This window comes from Schistocerca nitens, chromosome 4 (assembly GCF_023898315.1).
Source record: "Schistocerca nitens isolate TAMUIC-IGC-003100 chromosome 4, iqSchNite1.1, whole genome shotgun sequence".
Classification (NCBI taxonomy): Eukaryota; Metazoa; Arthropoda; class Insecta; order Orthoptera; family Acrididae; genus Schistocerca; species Schistocerca nitens.
Window position 1 is genome coordinate 240,400,701 of NC_064617.1, and position 18,428 is coordinate 240,419,128.

General features: G+C 41.2%; 1 protein-coding gene across 1 annotated transcript in view; it reads left to right on the top strand.

Annotated features, from left to right (window-relative positions):
• Positions 1 to 17,789, top strand: part of LOC126251970 (reticulon-4-interacting protein 1 homolog, mitochondrial) — an 85,316-nt gene extending 67,527 nt beyond the window's left edge. The window contains exons 4-6 of the mRNA XM_049952735.1: positions 9,173 to 9,285; positions 15,720 to 16,008; positions 16,996 to 17,789. Of these exons, the coding sequence (XP_049808692.1) occupies positions 9,173 to 9,285; positions 15,720 to 16,008; positions 16,996 to 17,145 (552 nt within the window). The 3' untranslated portion in view covers positions 17,146 to 17,789. The remainder of the gene's footprint in view (positions 1 to 9,172; positions 9,286 to 15,719; positions 16,009 to 16,995) is intronic.
• Positions 17,790 to 18,428: the final 639 nt, after the last annotated feature.

Sequence of the window (18,428 nt, forward strand, 5' to 3'; positions counted from 1 at the left end):
AGTGCCTGTTTCACCACATATGCCATTTGGATTCTTCCTGCAGACACCAGTTTCTCAGGACTTCGCAGGTGGAACCGGTGTTACAACATATTCTTGTTTCTGGCCACCCACCTGGCCTTAATTTACATTAATTTCTTCCATTTCAGCATTTATTCACGGTAACTATTTCTTTCTTCGCTCCATTTTAGTTTTCTATAGTTTCCATTTTCTGACCTGTCTGTCCAGCCCCCTCCCGCCCCCCCCCCCCCTCCCCATATTGCATACAATGCACTTAGCTTTTCACCCTTATTAACTCGTGCACAATTTTTAGTAGTAGTCTGTGTCTTGCATGTTATCCTTGTCATAAATCTCTCCAGTCCTTTTCCTTCACCTCTCTTCCTCCCCCGTACACACACTCATGTTAAGAAATACTAGCCAACAGGATACATGCTGAACCAAAGTGACTCAAATGCTAATCATTTCTGCAGAATATTCTAATGTACACCTCCTGTGAATATGAACATCCTATCTGTAGTCGTTAAATGTGTTCTGTTTTTTTGTGTGTGTATGTGTGTTTTTTCTCCTTCTGCCACTTGGTGAGTAGTTTTTTTAAATTATCCTAGTACATTTAAGAAGGATCATGGAGATTCCTTTTCCACATGATATTGCCTTTGTTAAAAATATTTTGAGATTTGATGTTAACTTTGTAGTGGTATATCATTTTCTTCATAACTCAGTTAAGTTTAGCACTACCAGCTATATTTCTGTGTGTTTGAGAGAAAGTTGTATGAAGATAGAATTCATAAAAAGCAGGACACAATAGAAATAACATCCACAAGCAAGACATGCAACACAAAAAGTCCTATTACTCAATAAAGCTACATGTTGTACAATATTTTTCCAAGCTTTAAAAAGAGAGAACAGTTTTCACTTGTGGCTGTTACTGTTGATTTACTATTGAAACTGTCCATGGATTTTGTACACAGCTTTGTGGACTATTACAGATGAAGTAATGGTGGCTTCATGTCATATTGTTTCATTTATTTGTGTCTGCCTTAATCCTTTGGTATCACTGGAGACAAATATGACACAGTCAGCTCAGGTGATTGAACAGGCAAACTAATGTCACCAAGTGAAGTAAGTGGATGACTAAAGAACATTTCTTGAAACTTAGTGAATATTCAAAAATGTGAAATGTGCACATCATCTTCAAGCTCTTCCATCTTGGACCCCGAAAAGCTTTACAGCATGCTGAAATAGAGCAAAATTCTATTGCTACCATGATTTGTATTTCAGCAATGAAAACATTTTGTTCACTAACCAATTCATGGTGTTAACCGAATGCAGTGATGGCCCAGATAACCAAGACTCTCACCATTGTTCTCTTTCTACAGCTCAAGACGTGATCATTTCAAACACTACATGAGATTTATTGTGATAACAGATGACCTTCAAGCACACACAAGATATTGGTGTTACACGATGTCAGTATTGATGTTGTGATGTAGACTAAAGTGGCATATGGGAGATTGGGGAATTACAACTGTTAGGAGCTAGCTTTCCGTACTTTGTATCTGTGTTATGCTGACAGATAAACATATTTTGTTTTGCTACATATACAGTGGAACCTTACATAGCGAGCAAAATTTATTCTAGAATCCTACTCGTAGTGCAGAACAATTTGTCCCCATATAAATAAATGTGAAATACGAATATATGTTCCATGCCATTTATTCAAATAAAATTATACATACAGTATTATGTACTTTATTCGCAATACATAACTAATTCTTTTTTGTACTAAGAAGCTATGTATAGTCATTTGTTTCTGCCGACGCTTCAATACCCCTGGCGAATATATGATGCAGCATCATCATCAAATACATTTGTAGCATGCGTAGCCACTTTTATTGGGATGATGATTTTCAGTCTATGATGCAACTGATTACCATTCTTTCAGCATTTCTCTTTCTGCGCCAGAAGATTGCTACTTTGCTGTTACCACCTCCTCCTCCTCCTCCTCCTCTTCTGAACTCCTCTCCACAACTTCCTGCTGTGAAACACGTTGCAACTCCATAAGCTCTTTGCTGGTCATTTCTTGGCTGTGATCTTCCATGAGCTCATCAATATCATTGTCATCCAGTCCTAGTTCTATGCTCATGGCCAAAGACACAATCTCGCCCTGACTGCTGTCTCCACAGGTACTGACTCAAATACCTGAGATTCACATTCGACAACACACTCTGGCCAAAGCTTCTTCCAAGCAGAAGTGGGAGTCCACTTGGTAAGCCCTTCCCTGCCTTTTCGGTCATCTTGACAGAGGCTGTGATGTTGAAGTGATATTTCCAAAATTAACAGAGTGAGATTGGCAGCTTCAGTCAACTCAAAGCAATTCTCAAAGAGTGTTTTAGTGTAGAGCTTCTTAATGTTAGAAATAATCTGCTGGTTCATAAGTTGGAGTAACGGAGTGGTCTTGGTAGACAGAAATTGGATCTCGATGAATTGAAATGAAGTGGTCTTGTAAATCTGGTGAATGAGCAGGAGTGTTGTCCATAACAAGCAAGACGTGGAGTGGCAAATTCATCTCAAGCAAAGACCAGACACTTCACTGACCCAATTGCAAAAAAGATCATGTGTCACTCAAGTGTTGTTGTTGGACCTCCACATCACATTCTGGGCCTTACACTTCTTGAAGGCTCATGGAGTTTTTGAATTGTCAATAGGCAGGGTTTAATTTTCAAATTGCCAGAATAGCAGTGTGAGACAGTCTTTCATTGGCTTGTGACTAGGCAATGCATTCTCCTGTGCTGTTACAAATGTATGATTCGGCATCCTTTTCCAGAATAGGCCCATCTCGTCACAATTAAAAACCTGTTGCAGCAGATAACCCTCAGGGTCTACAAGCATCTTGAAGTTGCTGATGAAGTTCTCTACCACATTGTGCCATGCTTCACCAACACTGTGGATGCTGGTTCTTCTCTTAAACTTTTAAAACCACCCACGGCTTCCCTTAAACACTTCTTCGACTGCTGATGATCCTGGCATTTTCTTAACAAGGTCGGCAAAAATCATTCTTTCCATCTCGCAAATGATGCTCTTGTTAATAGTGTCACCTTGCTATTGCTTTTCATTTATCCGTATAAGGAGCAACCTTTCAACTTCATACAGAATACAAAACAATTGTTAAGATACTCTTGTCACCCCTTTGAACCATCTATCTCCTTAATCTTGTCCTTGTTCTTCATAATAGTGCACATAGTTGATGTACACGCATTGTATGTGTGTGCTAAATCAGCAACACTTACACTGTGTTCACATTTTTCAATGAATTTACGTTTTATTTCTAAGGTCATTTTGTTGTGGTTGGCAGGAGAGCCAACACCGTGTTACTAGAGGCGGCCGAAAGGCACGCGTTTTAGCTCACGCAGGCTGGCGTGAGGTCTGGAACAAGACAAGGAAATTAGAATTTAGAAAAACGGACGTAGCTGGTGGTATACTTAACTTTAATCCATTAATGATGAACGTCGGTCTTGACGGTACATGATTCACAAATATCAATAGTAACTGACAATGGCGCATTGCTAGGTCGTAGCAAATGACGTAGCTGAAGGCTATGCTAAACTATCGTCTCGGCAAATGAGAACGTAAGTAGGCAGTGAACCATCGCTAGCAACTTCAACTTTTATAGTCCTGTCTTCCTCAGTTGTGTGTAATATTAACATTGCTAGCAAAGTTGGCTGTATAACTGGGGCGAGTGCTAGGAAGTCTCTCTCGACCTGCCGTGTGGCGGCGCTCGGTCTGCAATCACTGATAGTAGCGACACGTGGGTCTGACTTATACTAATGGACCGTGGCCGATTTAAAGGCTACCACCTAGCAAGTGTGGTGTCTGGCGGTGACACCACATTCCTCCCCCGCAAATCGGCGTATGGTTGTGGTATAAGGCTTCCGCCCGGCGTGGGGAGGACCCCATGTTGACGTATGCGACGAGGTGGGGAGCCTAACAACAGGCGAGGCTGTGCCACCCGCACCCTACCATTCGGACCGCGGGGAGCTAGGAAACGCCTGAAAACCTGCTCCAGGCTGCATGCCAACATGCGGTGTATGCGCCCGTAGAGAGACAGGAGGGGCCAAAGGGTCGACCTCAATCGGGCCGGGGCACCCGACGGGCGAAGACGACACATTGTCCGGAGCGGGCAAGAGTTCCATGTCGGAGGACAACTGGTCCCGGGAAGCGATCGGTGGCGCGTGACCCAGGGAGGCGTCCGGCGGCTGCAGCGAAGCGTCCACTGCGGGCATCGCCGGCGGGAGAACAGGCGGCGGCGGCGGCAGCGGCGAGTCGCCATGGGGCAAAATGGAAGGCAGCGTCAGTAACACTTGGGGCTGATGCGAGCCAGTAGATGGGTCCCCAGGGCGCTGACCGGACGGCACCATCGCTGAAAGCAGACGGGGAGCGGCAGATCCTGTGCGACGACAGAGGCGCAGCTGATTGAGATGCCGACGTACCTCACCAGAGGCCCCCAAAACCAGATACAGAGCGCATACGAGGCACCAAAGAATGCGCCCTTCGAGCCAACGCCGTGATCTTCGGTAGTGATGGTAGTAGACAACATTGCCCGGGGCAAAAGCAGGTGTCTGCCGCTGCACAGGAACCTGAAGCGGCGGATGTAGCAAAGACATCAAGGTTCGATGAGGGCGACCGTGGAGCAACTCAGCTGGCGAGCGACCATCTTGGGGCTGAGAGCGATACGAGGTCGAAAAGAGCAATAACGCGTCCTCCCGAGAATGCGACCCTCTGAACTTCAACATCTGTGACTGGAAAGTCCTGACCAATCGTTCAGCGGCACCGTTTGATTGTGGCGAAAAGGGCGCGAGCGTCAGATGTTGAATACCATTGGCCTTGCAGAATGACTGAAATTCTGCGGACATGAATTGTGGGCCACGTCGAGCAAAAAGTCTCTCCTTGTGAGCAAAAAATCGGCGAAGCAACGGGTCCCTGATCCGTGACTTTGACAAGGGCCATTGTGTAGCAACAAAACGCAGAACGGTAGCAAGGACAGGGTTGGCAGCTGTGGCTGTAGCTACACGACGAAAATCAGTCGGAAACGATTCGACCACGTCATCGGTTTCCGCATCAATGTACATGCAAGCAAGTTCGGAGGAATCGAATGCCCTATCCTCAGCACCAGGCAAGCGGGACAACGCATCGGCGTTTCCGTGCTTAGCGGTGGACCGATACAAGATATCGTAGCGGTACCGCGAGAGGAAAATAGACCAGCGAATGAATTTCTGCGCTGTACATGGAGGTACAGGCTTGGTCGGATGAAAAAGCGATGTCAAAGGTTTGTGTTCTGTGATTATGGTAAAGTGATGACCATACAAGAAATCATGAAACTTTGTAACACCAAATATGAGAGCCAATGCTTCTTTCTCGATCTGTGAATAATTTCTTTGCGCAGACGAGAGCAATTTGGACACAAAGGCAATAGGGTGATCGTGTGATCCATCTTTGTGCGCAAGCACAGCACCGACCCCGAAATCCGATACATCCACCATCAACAAAAGGGGCTTCTGGGGATCGAATGGTGTAAGGCAAGTATTGGGAAGCAATGCCGATTTCAACTGGCGAAAGGCGCGTTCGCATTCCGTCGTCCAGACGAACGGAACACCTTTGTAGTGTAAGCGATGAAGCGGAGCTGAAATGGAAGAGGTATGTGGCACATATCTGTTATAGTAATTTATTTTTCCCAGTACACTCTGTAGTTGCTTCAAATTCTGCGGCGAAGGCAAGTCTTGTATGGCACGAAGGTGCGTGGGACTGGGATGTATGCCTTGGGCATTGAGTACATGTCCCAGGTATGGCAAATCACTAGCAAAAAACACACATTTGTCCTTCCGCAAGCGACGACCATTTTGTCGCAAGACCTGAAATAATGTTCTGAGATTCGCCAAATGTTCTTCTTCCATCTTTCCGGAGATCACAATATCGTCCAGATAATTTGCTGCAGTAGGGACCGCCGCACAAACAGTTTTTAGATATTGCTGAAACAATGCAGGGGCAGATGCACACCCGAATGGCAGTCGTTTGAATTGATACAACCCAAGATGCGTGTTATCAACCAAAATGCGCTGGGATTCTTCGTCCACCGGTATTTGCAAGTACGCATCTGCGAGGTCCAACTTCGAAACATATTTACCCGGGCACAGTTTGTCAAAAAGATCTTCCGGGCGGGGTAAAGGAAAAGTTGCAATCACTAGTTGTGGATTCACTGTTGCCTTGAAGTCCACACACAGTCTCAATTTTCCTGAAGGTTTTGGCAAAATTACTAAGGGTGATGCCCAGAGAGAAGCCTGCACACGTTCAATTACACCTTGCGATTCCAAATCGTGTAATGTTTTTGCGACCTCATCACGCAATGTTTGGGGAACATTGCGCGCTCTGAAAAATTTTGGTTGCGCGTTTACTTTCAGTTCCAAATGTGCTTTATAGTTGTTAGCGCAACCAAGGCCCAGTGCAAAAATGTCTGCAAATTCTTCACATAGACGAGAAACACTGTCGGAAGGCACAGTCTGGTTCACTGATAGGACCTGATTTACTATAGACAAGTTAAACAACTGAAATAAATCGAAACCAAACAAGTTCACTGCAGAACAAGAACAAAGGACGTAAAATGACACAAGTTTTGTTTGTCCTTTGTTTGTTGCAAGAAGGCTGCACTGTCCTAACACAGGGATATCTTGACCTGAATAACTAGTTAACTTAGCATTTGCAGCACGCAACGGAAGTGTGCCCAGCTGTTTGTACGTGTCTTGATTGATCAGTGAAAATGCAGCTCCGGTATTGAGCTGGAATGGTATCACTTTGCCGTTAATGTCCAAGTCTACAAAAAGTTTATTGTCCTGCTGACGACAAGAGCGACTGTCTCGTGCAACGTGAACTGACACTGGTACATAATCACTTGCGACTTGACGGGATTTCCGGCGATGTCGATGCACACTATTTGTGGGACGAACACAGTTACTGTTAGAGTGGCACTGAGCAGAGTGGAATGAACTACATGAATTTCCGTGGGTGAAGTTTCACGAGCCTGAGTATCCTTGGTTCGAATCCGGTGCGAAGCAAAGGGCCTGGAATGGTTGTGAGTTTCCGATCTGAGCTTTTTCTGGCAAACACTCTGAACATGTCCTTTTTTATTACAGAAAAAGCAAATAGCTTGGCGTGACGGGCAATTCTCACACGAATGTCTAGTAGCGCACCGCGGGCATGATTTTAGCACTGCATTTGCTTGCCAGCATGGCACACGTGGCTGAGAGCCTGGCAGCAGCGGCGTGGCCGGGCGCGAGGACTGTTTACTGTTCCGTGCAGCTCGCCCGGCGGGCCGGTTAACCTGACACACGGGTGGCGAAGTTTCACATGATTCCTGAGCAAAGTCAAGTGTGTCCTGCCGATCCAGTATGTCCATCACTTGTTGAAGGGAGGGATTGACTAGTTTCAAAATCTGTTCCCTTATACGAACATCAGAAACGTTCTGTGCAATTGCATCACGTACCATAGTATCTGAATAAGGGAGTCCACATTGACACTCAAAAGCACAATCCCTAGTAAGCCCTTGCAAGGTTGCAACCCACTCCCGATTAGTCTGACCTGCCATACATTTTGTACGAAAGAAGGTATACCGTTTGGCAACTACATTGACTGATTCTTTGAAATATGTATCTAACGCAGACAAAATTTCTTCGTAGGACAGAGTTACTACGTTGCGTCGGGGAAATAATTTGACTATCACACGGTACGTTTGTACTCCGACCGATGATAAGAGATAAGGCTGCCGCTCATTACCTTGAATTCTGTAGGCGGCGAGATGGAATCCAAATTGGCGTGACCACTCTGTCCAGCTTCCCAGTGCAGCATCAAAAGGTCGAAAAGTTGGTGCAACTGTGTGTTGTGGCTGCGTTAGCGGTGGAGCGGCTGCTGCCGCATCGTTTTGCATCGCACATTGACCCTGGACGAGCTGTCCAAGGGCATCCAGTAAGGCCTGCGTCTGCTGATTCTGTAAGCGATAAAATTCGGACAGTACATCTGGAGATTGTGGTGAAGCCATTACACAAGTAAATCAGGGCAATATCGATAAGAACACGGTTTTGCCTCGTTGCCAATGGCAGGAGAGCCAACACCGTGTTACTAGAGGAGGCCGAAAGGCACGTGTTTTAGCTCATACAGGCTGGCGTGAGGTCTGGAACAGGACAAGGAAATTAGAATTTAGAAAAACGGACGTAACTGGTGGAATACTTAACTTTAATCCATTAATGATGAACATCGGTCTTGATGGTACATGATTCACAAATATCAATAGTAACTGATAATGGCGCCTTGCTAGGTCGTAGCAAATGACGTAGCTGAAGGGTATGCTAAACTATCGTCTCGGCAAATGAGAACGTAACTAGGCAGTGAACCATCACTAGCAAAGTCGGCTGTACAACTGGGACGAGTGCTAGGAAGTCTCTCTAGACCTGCCGTGTGGCGGCGCTCGGTCTGCAATCACTGATAGTGGCGACACGCGGGTCCGACGTATACTAACGGACCGCGGACGATTTAAAGGCTACCACCTAGCACGTGTGGTGTCTAGCGGTGACACCACACATTTTCTTTCCCTTATGGTCGTCTTCTTGCAGCTTTATCTTTGGGGACATTTCTATAAAGTTTATTAAAATTTGCACACAAAAAAACCTCTGCGTGAACACAAGTTTGTAAAAATGTATGATTACAAGCTGCACTAAGATGGTAGCAGAAAGAGCGCTGAACTGTAGTATGCACTAAAGACATTGTTCGTATGCCCCTGCCGACAATGAAAGGTGTTTATGTTGTGGAACATTTCCCATGCTGCGCGTGAATGACTGGTGACATCACACTAAACCGTTGTCATTCTCTATGCGAAATATTACTCGTTACGCAAGTCATTTTTTTACAATTTGTTTTGCTCGTTATGTGAATTGCGCATTATTGGGTGCGCCCATTAAGGGAAGTTCCACTGTATTGCGGTAACACTTAGTGGCAAAACAAAAGTATAGAAATAGTGGGTAACAGGGTGATTAACAATGAAGGATTCTATTTGTTGTTGAACTGAACTGTGTATGTTAAAAACTCGCTTTGACTGTTATTCTAGAGTTGCTGATTTACCTGATGTTCTGTGAAGGTTGTTGCAACCTGTGCCACTGATGCAGTACCACTAGTTGAATCTCTGGGTGCAGATGTGGTCATTGATTACACTAATCCAGATGCAGAGATGCTTATCAGAAAAGCAGGAAAGTAAGGACATTTTATGACTTATTTTGAATTAGCTACATTTGTATCTAAATGTAATTTTACTTAAGCAGCTGTAATTCTGAAACAGGAAATTACTTGTGCATTACAAATTATTATATCAATTGGTGATAAATTTTCTTGATGATTTTTTGTTGAAGACAGCAATTCAGGAAGTATTCATTCTATCATTCATAAAAACATTTTCATATGTGATATGTGACTACTTGTTTTTGTTTAGATTGATATCTTTTGTGTCATATTTTAGAATTTGAGATTCGTTTATCTGAGGTCAAAACACGTGCACACGCATGCCCGTGTGTGTGTGTGTGTGTGTGTGTGTGTGTGTGTGTGTGTGCGCGCGTGTGCGCGCGAATGAATTTTGTAAACTGTCCTGTTCATTAGATAAGATAATGTGAGTAAGCGTACGATACAACACTGGGTCTCAATTTTTAAATGGTTTATCCAAGCATGTCATTTTTGTACTTAAGCTACGTATAATTATTGGTATGAGGACAGTCAAAAGAATTTCATAAGGTAGCCTTAACAATAATTAAATTCTCAAAATGATGATCAGACCTCAAACATACCTTACAAAGACATGATTTCTCCCCATGTGATTTCACATGTTCTGTCCCCCAAAGGTGATGTTACAAGAGTGAAAATTATACAATGCTATTGTGCAATGGGTTGTACACAACAGCTTGTTGAGCCCCCCCACTCCTCACACTCTGCTCTCTCCCTCTCCTGAAGGACAATCTCAAGACTCTTCTATTGACAAGAACTCAGTCACATTATAATAAAATTTAAAAGTGGTGCAAAGACTGCAGATTGTTTTAAATGTTCTGAAATGTAAAATTGCGCACTCCACAAAATGCAAAAGTGTAGTGTTCTTTGACTACAGTGTCTATTAGTCATAATTGGAATCAATCAACTCGTACAGGATAGGCAAAATGTAACTGACGCCAAAAATACTTACAATAAGACTGATATGAGACTACCCTTGTTAATGAATGTCACAGAAGAGTCTAGTAGCAGCTATTGTTGATGTCAAGGCAGTGCCATGCTCTATTAACCAAATGTAAGACACATGTAACAGCTCTGCCTGAGGCACGGGTAAAAATCACTGGGAGAGAGATCAGGCAGTTGAGGTGCCAGGAGGTTGTGCTCTCTCTTCTGACTGTCCTCTCCTCACTTCCAGTTTTAAATTGCTGTGCAAACAGTTCCTTATGCACTTGTGACAAGGTTTTCAAGGCAGTTTGTGCTGTTGCACTGTCTTCCTGAAATGTATATACACAGCTATCATTAATGGTTTGGTGAAAGAACCATGTCGTTATGCAGACTCCAGAGAAATCACACCAAACACCAGTCTTGAGATTGTGCAACAGCTCTTCAAAACACTGATAGAAATTTTTTGATGCATAATGACACATGTTTCGAGAGTTCTCATGCTCTGGCAGGCTGAACCAGGCTTCATCTGAAAAAAATAAATAAATAAATTGAGGATCCAAAAGTCCTATTTCCACTTCACCCAGAAACGAGTAGCAGAACTCTACCTGTGAAAGTTCACCTGGCCACTTTTAACTTATTCACTTCAGTAAATTTGTACTGATGCAAATGCAAATCCTTTTTGATTATGTTTCAAATGGACAATCACTTAATTCCCATCTGCACAGATAAAGAGCGTTGAAATTTTGTCGTTCATCCCAGTCTTTCCTTCACTTGGGCAATGTTTTTTGGTGTTCAGGTAGTAACAGTTTTTATTAGATGCAGAGCCCATTTTGCATCATTTTGCCACTAAATTTTGTATTGCAGTCATAGCTGGAGGTTTTGCCAAATCATTTCCAGTTTTAAACTGTTGTGCAAAAAGATTCACATAAGTTTTCCATTAATACAGAGAGATCCGGGAAAAACTTGGGAATTTTTTCATCTGGGAGAAAACTGGAAAAAACCCGCGAATTTTTCGTTGTTTTAGTTTTCAGTTAAATTTTTGTAATTGTGACTGGTAAGAACTGATATTCTAACAAGAATATTACTGTATTCCACTAGTACAGAATAATAGTGCAGCCTTGAAACATGAATGAGAGGAAAACAGAAAATAAAACTTAAATTGCAAAGGAAATGTGCCATATAAAATAACACAGTGCACATACAAGCGTCTGCCAACAGCAAATCTGTCAAAGGCTTCAGGAAGACTATCAATGCTTCATAACAACAAATTGTCTCCAATGAGCTTGACGTCACAACTGTTTACATTAGATTCATTTAAGCAGTTACGAGTGGGCTCATGCACACGCACAATTGAGTCGCATATGAGTAATACCTTCTCCCGCTTCTGGCTACAGAAGTGTGCCTGTTGGCTGTGTAAGCAGCAACCAGCCACATGGGGTACCTGGAAAAATTTTACTGGTGTGCCGAAGATGCCAGATTCATGCGTGCACAGCAGGCACAGATCTCGTGGGGAGGGGGGGGGGGGGGGGGGCAAACCGGGGTATCTTGAACCGGGGGGCAATTTTGGGGGAGGGGGCAATTTCATATTCTTGAGGAATAAAACCTTGTTTCACAAAGTACTTAGCATCCAGTGCACGTCGGGCTATCGATTATTCATACAATTTTGAAACACAACCCTGCTGTTTTTTGGACATTTTTGAACACAGTGTAAGTTGATTTTGGAATTAATTATAAGTTGATTTTTGAATGCATGTGTAGTGTACGTGATGTCTCTGCCAGGGAACTCCTCCTCACATCTAGAAATGAACTTTTCTGCAGACAAAATGGGGTGGGGCTATATGAGCTGAGGGGAATAAAGCCGAACCGGTGAATGCCAACTGCTGATTCTTTATGTGGTTGATTCAGTTTGCAAATGTTCAGCGTTGTTATAAATACTAGCAAAATCCATAGATTTAGACTACCAGAGTGGAAATAAACAACTAACAGGAATAACAGGTAAGAAAGATTATGTATTATCTTCTTGGTGTATCCAAGAAAGTGAAATTCTGACAGAAAATTTTTGGCCAGATTGCTACACTAGACAGGGCCAGTTGTAGTCCCTGGCTAGCAGCTGCTTAAGTTCCATTCTGGGAGTAGCGCAGAAAATGCACTGTATGAACACGTAATAACACTTAACCAGAGAATAATCGCTGGATAACTAAACCGATGATTGTGGCTGGGTTAGTAAAGTTAACTGGAGAATGAGTTTCGACAGTTGTAGGAATAGTTACAGAATTAGTGATGACAAGATTGTTTGTTAGAATGCAGACAAAATGGGGCGGGGCTATATGAGCTGAGGGGAATAAAGCCAAACCGGTGAATGCCAACTGCTGCTTCTTTATGTGGTTGATTCGGTTTGCAAATGTTCAGCGTTGTTATAAATACTAGCAAAATCCATAGATTTAGACTACCAGAGTGGAAATAAACAACTAACAGGAATAACAGGTAAGAAAGATTATGTATTATCTTCTTGGTGTATCCAAGAAAGTGAAATTCTGACAGAAAATTTTTGGCCAGATTGCTACACTAGACAGGGCCAGTTGTAGTCCCTGGCTAGCAGCTGCTTAAGTTCCATTCTGGGAGTAGCACAGAAAATGCACTGTATGAACACGTAATAACACTTAACCAGAGAATAATCGCTGGATAACTAAACCGATGATTGTGGCTGGGTTAGTAAAGTTAACTGGAGAATGAGTTTCGACAGTTGTAGGAATAGTTACAGAATTAGTGATGACACGATTGTTTGTTAGAATGAGGAAGGAGAAGAAACGGGGACATCACACAAATTATGGAAGAATATGATGATTCCAAATTTATACAAAAATTTAATGCTACTGCTTTTCGGTCTCATGCATGAGAAACTGGAGCATATGAATGAAATGTGAAACTATTTGCTAACATAAAGCTTTTTGATTGCAGTAGGCCAAATAGATATTTCGTATTGGTACTTCGTGAGTTATATTGTCGTACTATAAAAATGATCATGGTTGCCAAAACAGTCTCACTTATTTGGTGTATGTTACAATTGCTGCAATATTAGAAAGGCCTATTTTGTTTTATACAGCACACAGTGACAAAATAGATATAATCAGATTGAGAAACCACTCCAGTCTTGGGTACTAATTGTATCAACGGCTTTTTCAGTATTAGATGATGACATTTCGATTTTTCATGCAGACAAGTGTTTGACGAACTTTGATGAGGTAACAGTTCTTTCACAGAAAGGAAAGCATGCCATGTAAAGCTATAGCGAGACCAGAGAGAAAAATCGCTATGATCTAAGGACTGAAGGAATGTGTACTGTCTTGTCTGTCTCTTGTCTTTACTGGTTTTAGGTATCCTATATTTAATTTTATGTCACACAGAAGAGCAAGTTATTAGCTAATAGGCAATAAAGAGTCCAGATTTTATGAAGAGTTCTTGTTATCCTGGTTACAAATAATCCCATCCAGTATTAATTGCGATTTATTATTATTATTCGTAAAAGGGGCAAGATGTCCAACCAGCCGTCTGGGTGCAGGAGGGGCACTACAGGACATTTTAATTTCCACTGTCTTGAAATAGTTTGATGGCATTCATTACAAAATATACACGTTTGAGTTCCACAGAGCAAAATACAGTGATGTGCGATATAAGAATGTTGTTTGAAGAGGCGTGGAACTGCATCTCAGCACACTTAAGACCAAATAACATGCCATACATTTCCTCGAAGATATATGTTTTATGTATCAGACTCTTTTTTGATTAGTCTGAGTTATAGTGGGAGAGGGGGGGGGGGGAGAGGTAGTCTCCACGTGACCCGTGTTTACATTTAGTGATTTTTCTGTTTCCTTTTCGTTTACTGCTCTCATGTCAAATTTCTGTGGTTGGGAGCTACCAAGTGAATTAAAATACATTCACATGATTACGGAAGGCTAAAAATATGTTACTAGTTTCAGATTTTATTTTATTTCCACCTTTCTGACAGTCCAGCATTAATCACCTGGCAGAACAATAAAGTTATTTTTGTTGGTTTGTTAAAGAAATTTGGCTTCTATTAAGCTTTGCTGCTGAGGCAGTAAATTTATTTGAAATGAAGTGTTTAATTCCACACTATTGGCTAGTTTCAACTGTTCGCTGCATTTCAAGTGCACGTTTTCATCTTCTAGCATGTATGGCATTATACCATAATAAAGAACCAAACATGAGATAATACAGTACTGGTGCTCCAAGAAAATTTACACCCCGAAAACCACACCGAAAAGTTTAACATCAGGTCGAGGACTGACGTCATTGGGAATTTGGACATATGAATGTGCACTTTAAGCCGAACTATGCATTTTAGTATGGTTCACGAAATTCTGACACTCTTGGAATATCCTCTGATGTCTTGTTTCTTTTATGACAGGATCTTTTAATGTTTTACACGTACGGGCTTCCTACGTCACTGTAGCTGCGCAAGCGCGGTGATTCCTCTTATCTGGCACTCTCTGGCAACTGCTGAAATGAATCTAACAGATCGCGGGAAAATATTGCGAATTGTGGTTCGAAAAGCATTATTTTCAAACTAAATTTCATTTACGCAAAATGGACTATGTGCAAGAATGTACGATGAATTTCTTAAATCGCAGAGCTTTTGCTCTTATTTAAAAATCAACTCTTTGACGATGAGCCATTTAGTATAATTTCGAGCCCAGAAGATAAGAGATTTATGTCGGTATTAAAAATTTTACTGGCGTATTTGTGTGATGTATCTTCAAGTGTAACATGCGCTAAACAGATCAACATCATATGTGAAAGCGTAGCTTCTCTTGTAGCTTATTAATCTTCGAGACAAATATTATATGCGAAAGCTTTGCTTTTCTTGTAGCAACACTATGTATAGTAACTTGAAGCATTAACTTTTCCTGTTGGTGGAATTCAAATTTATACTTTCGTAATACGAAAATATGCAGCGTACATGTTGCTGCACATAGGCCAAAAGGGGGATACTGAATGTTTACAAAAAATGGCAGCATGAATGCTCACAGATTTGTTTGTGCCATGTCATGGAGGTGCTGGAAAAACTGAAATGGCAGAAACCTGAAAATAGCAAGCTATCCTGTGAAAGGCTACTTACAAAGTTTCAAGAACCTTCTTTAAGTGAGGAATCCAGGAATACAAACACAATCCCACATATCGCTCCCATAGAGATCACAAAAACAAAATTAGACTAGACACAATGCATGCAGAGGTGTTTAAGCAATCATGATTCATATGTTCCATATGTGAAGGGAATGGAACCAAACCCTAATAAATGGTACAATAGCCAAGCACTTCATAATGATTTGTAGTGTTTAGGTATGTGTAGTGTTACATGTCACAGTTCCTTAAAAATGTGGTTCTCATATAAAACACAGTAGGTCAATGGTACTTACACATTTTCACACAGTTTTTATTCCTGTGACCTAAAATTTGTGGTGATTTTACAGATATGATATTATACTTGATGCTGCTGGACTTGGTGCTGATGCTGGACCAGGATATGCTGATTGCCTCAAGAACTTAAGCCTTTCAAAGTACATTACATTGAGATCTCCTTTGTTGAAGAATGTAGATGAGTTTGGAATTGTTGGTGGAATGCTGAAGAACATTGCAGAACTTGTTGCTCCAAATGTAAGAACAGGGCTTTCTAATCCTACAAGTTCAGTCCGATGGGGCTTTTTCATCCCATCAACAGACGCCATCACAGAAATTGGCACATTAGTAGGGACTGGAAAGGTAAAGTGTTTGTTATACCACACCATAAAGCATGTGAATGGTCATGAATGCTTACTAAGTTTCAGTTGGTATTTGTTATTTCCAGCAAACTTGATATAAAGTGAAATACATTTATTGCACACAAGTAAATATTATAAATGAAACATATTGCACGTTTTTCAGCGCATTTTGTGATGTGACCTTTTGTGTTTTCCTGTTGTATGGCGATTTGATGATTTTGGACTGCTCTACAGTACATTCCACCAGGTAGCTTTCACTAGATTTTACAAAATTTCCCCAAGTTCAGTAAGAGTTGGCTTGCCAAAATTTTGTAAAATATGAATTACACTACCCTGCAAAATATACTCTGATAATTGTAACAAGTCAGCTTGCTAAGATTTCACAGTATCTATATGATTCAACCTCCTTGAATATTCAAGAGCAGTTGAAAATGTTTTACAGATTTTTTTCACAGATACAAACTGTTTTACAGATCTCACAATGGAAAGTACTGGGTGGAATATAAATAGTAGGAGAAGGAAAGATAACCACACCCCATACAGTTGAGACCTTGAGTGTCCAGTAAATATAAACAAAATTGCTAATCTTGCTTAGTTTTTAGAAACATCCTCCAGAGCTAACCAGTGTCACAGACATGAGCATTCAAGCTGCAGTTTGTGTGTGTGTGTGGGGGGGGGGGGGGGGGGTTGCATGCATGCTTGTTTGTTTTTGTATTTGTTATCTCTGTAAAAGTATGTTGCCCAAAAGTTCAGCAATATTTTCAGTCTGTTTGTATGTCCACTGGCCACTCAACACATCATCTGTTCAGGGAACAGTTACATTCACCACTATTGTTTGTTTTATAATATCTTACCTTTGTGTAATTGAAGTTTGTAACATATAAAGTAATGGTGAAGAATTATTACTGTATTCATTGTAAATGAATGTATTCTGTATTTGTTGTAGATTCACAATTTGTGTGTGAGTTGTATTGTTATCCTGTTACAGATAATTCCACTGGTGGAGAAAGTTTATCCTTTTGAGGAAGTACCTGCTGCCTTTGATAGAATGAAAACTGGTCATCTGAGGGGGAAAATAGTGGTTGATATGGATTCCACTAAACAGCAGAGTGAGCAAGAAGTTAAAAGTGGAGAGTAATTATTTGTGTTAGTTTATATTACTTAGAGTTTCCATAAGCACATATGTCTGAATACCTTTCTGTAAATAACAAGAAGACAGGTTGAACAGCAGATGAAATATTTTTAGTTTAAATTGGCATTTACCATTACAGGAATCACTTAAAACTGATACCTGCTTATTTTTATTCAACTTTAATTTTGCTTGACAATTGTAGCCCTTGTACTGAATGTTATGTAATGCTACAATTTCTCTGGAATTATCACCCTGGATGAAAAATGGATGGTTAAAGAACTTTTCTCAAAAACTATCTGTGGGTACAGAGTTGGGAGTGTGAAATTGTTTCTCATATGTATTTATGAAGTTTCAGTGGTAACACTGACTTCAAATAGTGTGATGATTGCACTCTAAAACAGTGTCCCATTTATTTGTGGGTGTAAATTATTCCTTCTAAAGTGCTTTTACACTGTCATATTCATTTAAACAAATATATATTTAAAATGCAATTTTTTGTTGTTAACTGTATGGAAATGGATAAAAATAAACATCACATTAATTGTCTTGTCAATCAGAAGATTTACAGTACAATTCTCACACTAAAACTGTGTATGTAACTGATTTTGTGTATCTAATTATGTCTGACAATATATAGTTTGTAAACATTTTTTCACTATTTTATCCTAACTTCCTCAGTAAATATAACACATCAAAAATATATTTCTTTATCACAGGGAATAAGGGAACTTGCTGTGCCTGATTGTAGCATGTTCTTTGCATTACACTCTTCCAGTAGATCATTTGTTCTCTACAGTAACCACTAGTGTTGTGTGTGCGCCGCTTCATAGTTCACATGTGAAGTTTGTGCTTGATTCAGCCACTAGAGGCCACCGAGCCTGCTAATACCACAGCTGTCACGTGCATAACCTGCCAGCTGCATCCCCTGTTGGAACTAAGTACTGTATAGACTGGAGCACAAGGCTGTGCCATCCCCTTGTGCATCAGTCATTGTATTGTACCTTGCCTTGTACGAGTGTGTTTAGCTGAGCAATAAATTAAAGTGTTCTTGGGGTTAGAACGTTTTCTTTCTTCTTATTCTCAGTAGGTGCCAGCATTTGCTTAAAGAAAGCTCTTTATCACAGTGTCAGCACTTCTTTGGAAAATAAAGATAATTTCTGCTTGTTTTTAGTAATTTTGGACTAGAATGTGTTCAGAACTTGCTGTAATATACTAATATACTCAACACTGTTGACTAAGTCATGGTTTATTTCATTACAACAATACAGCAATATATTTTTTTGGTGTAG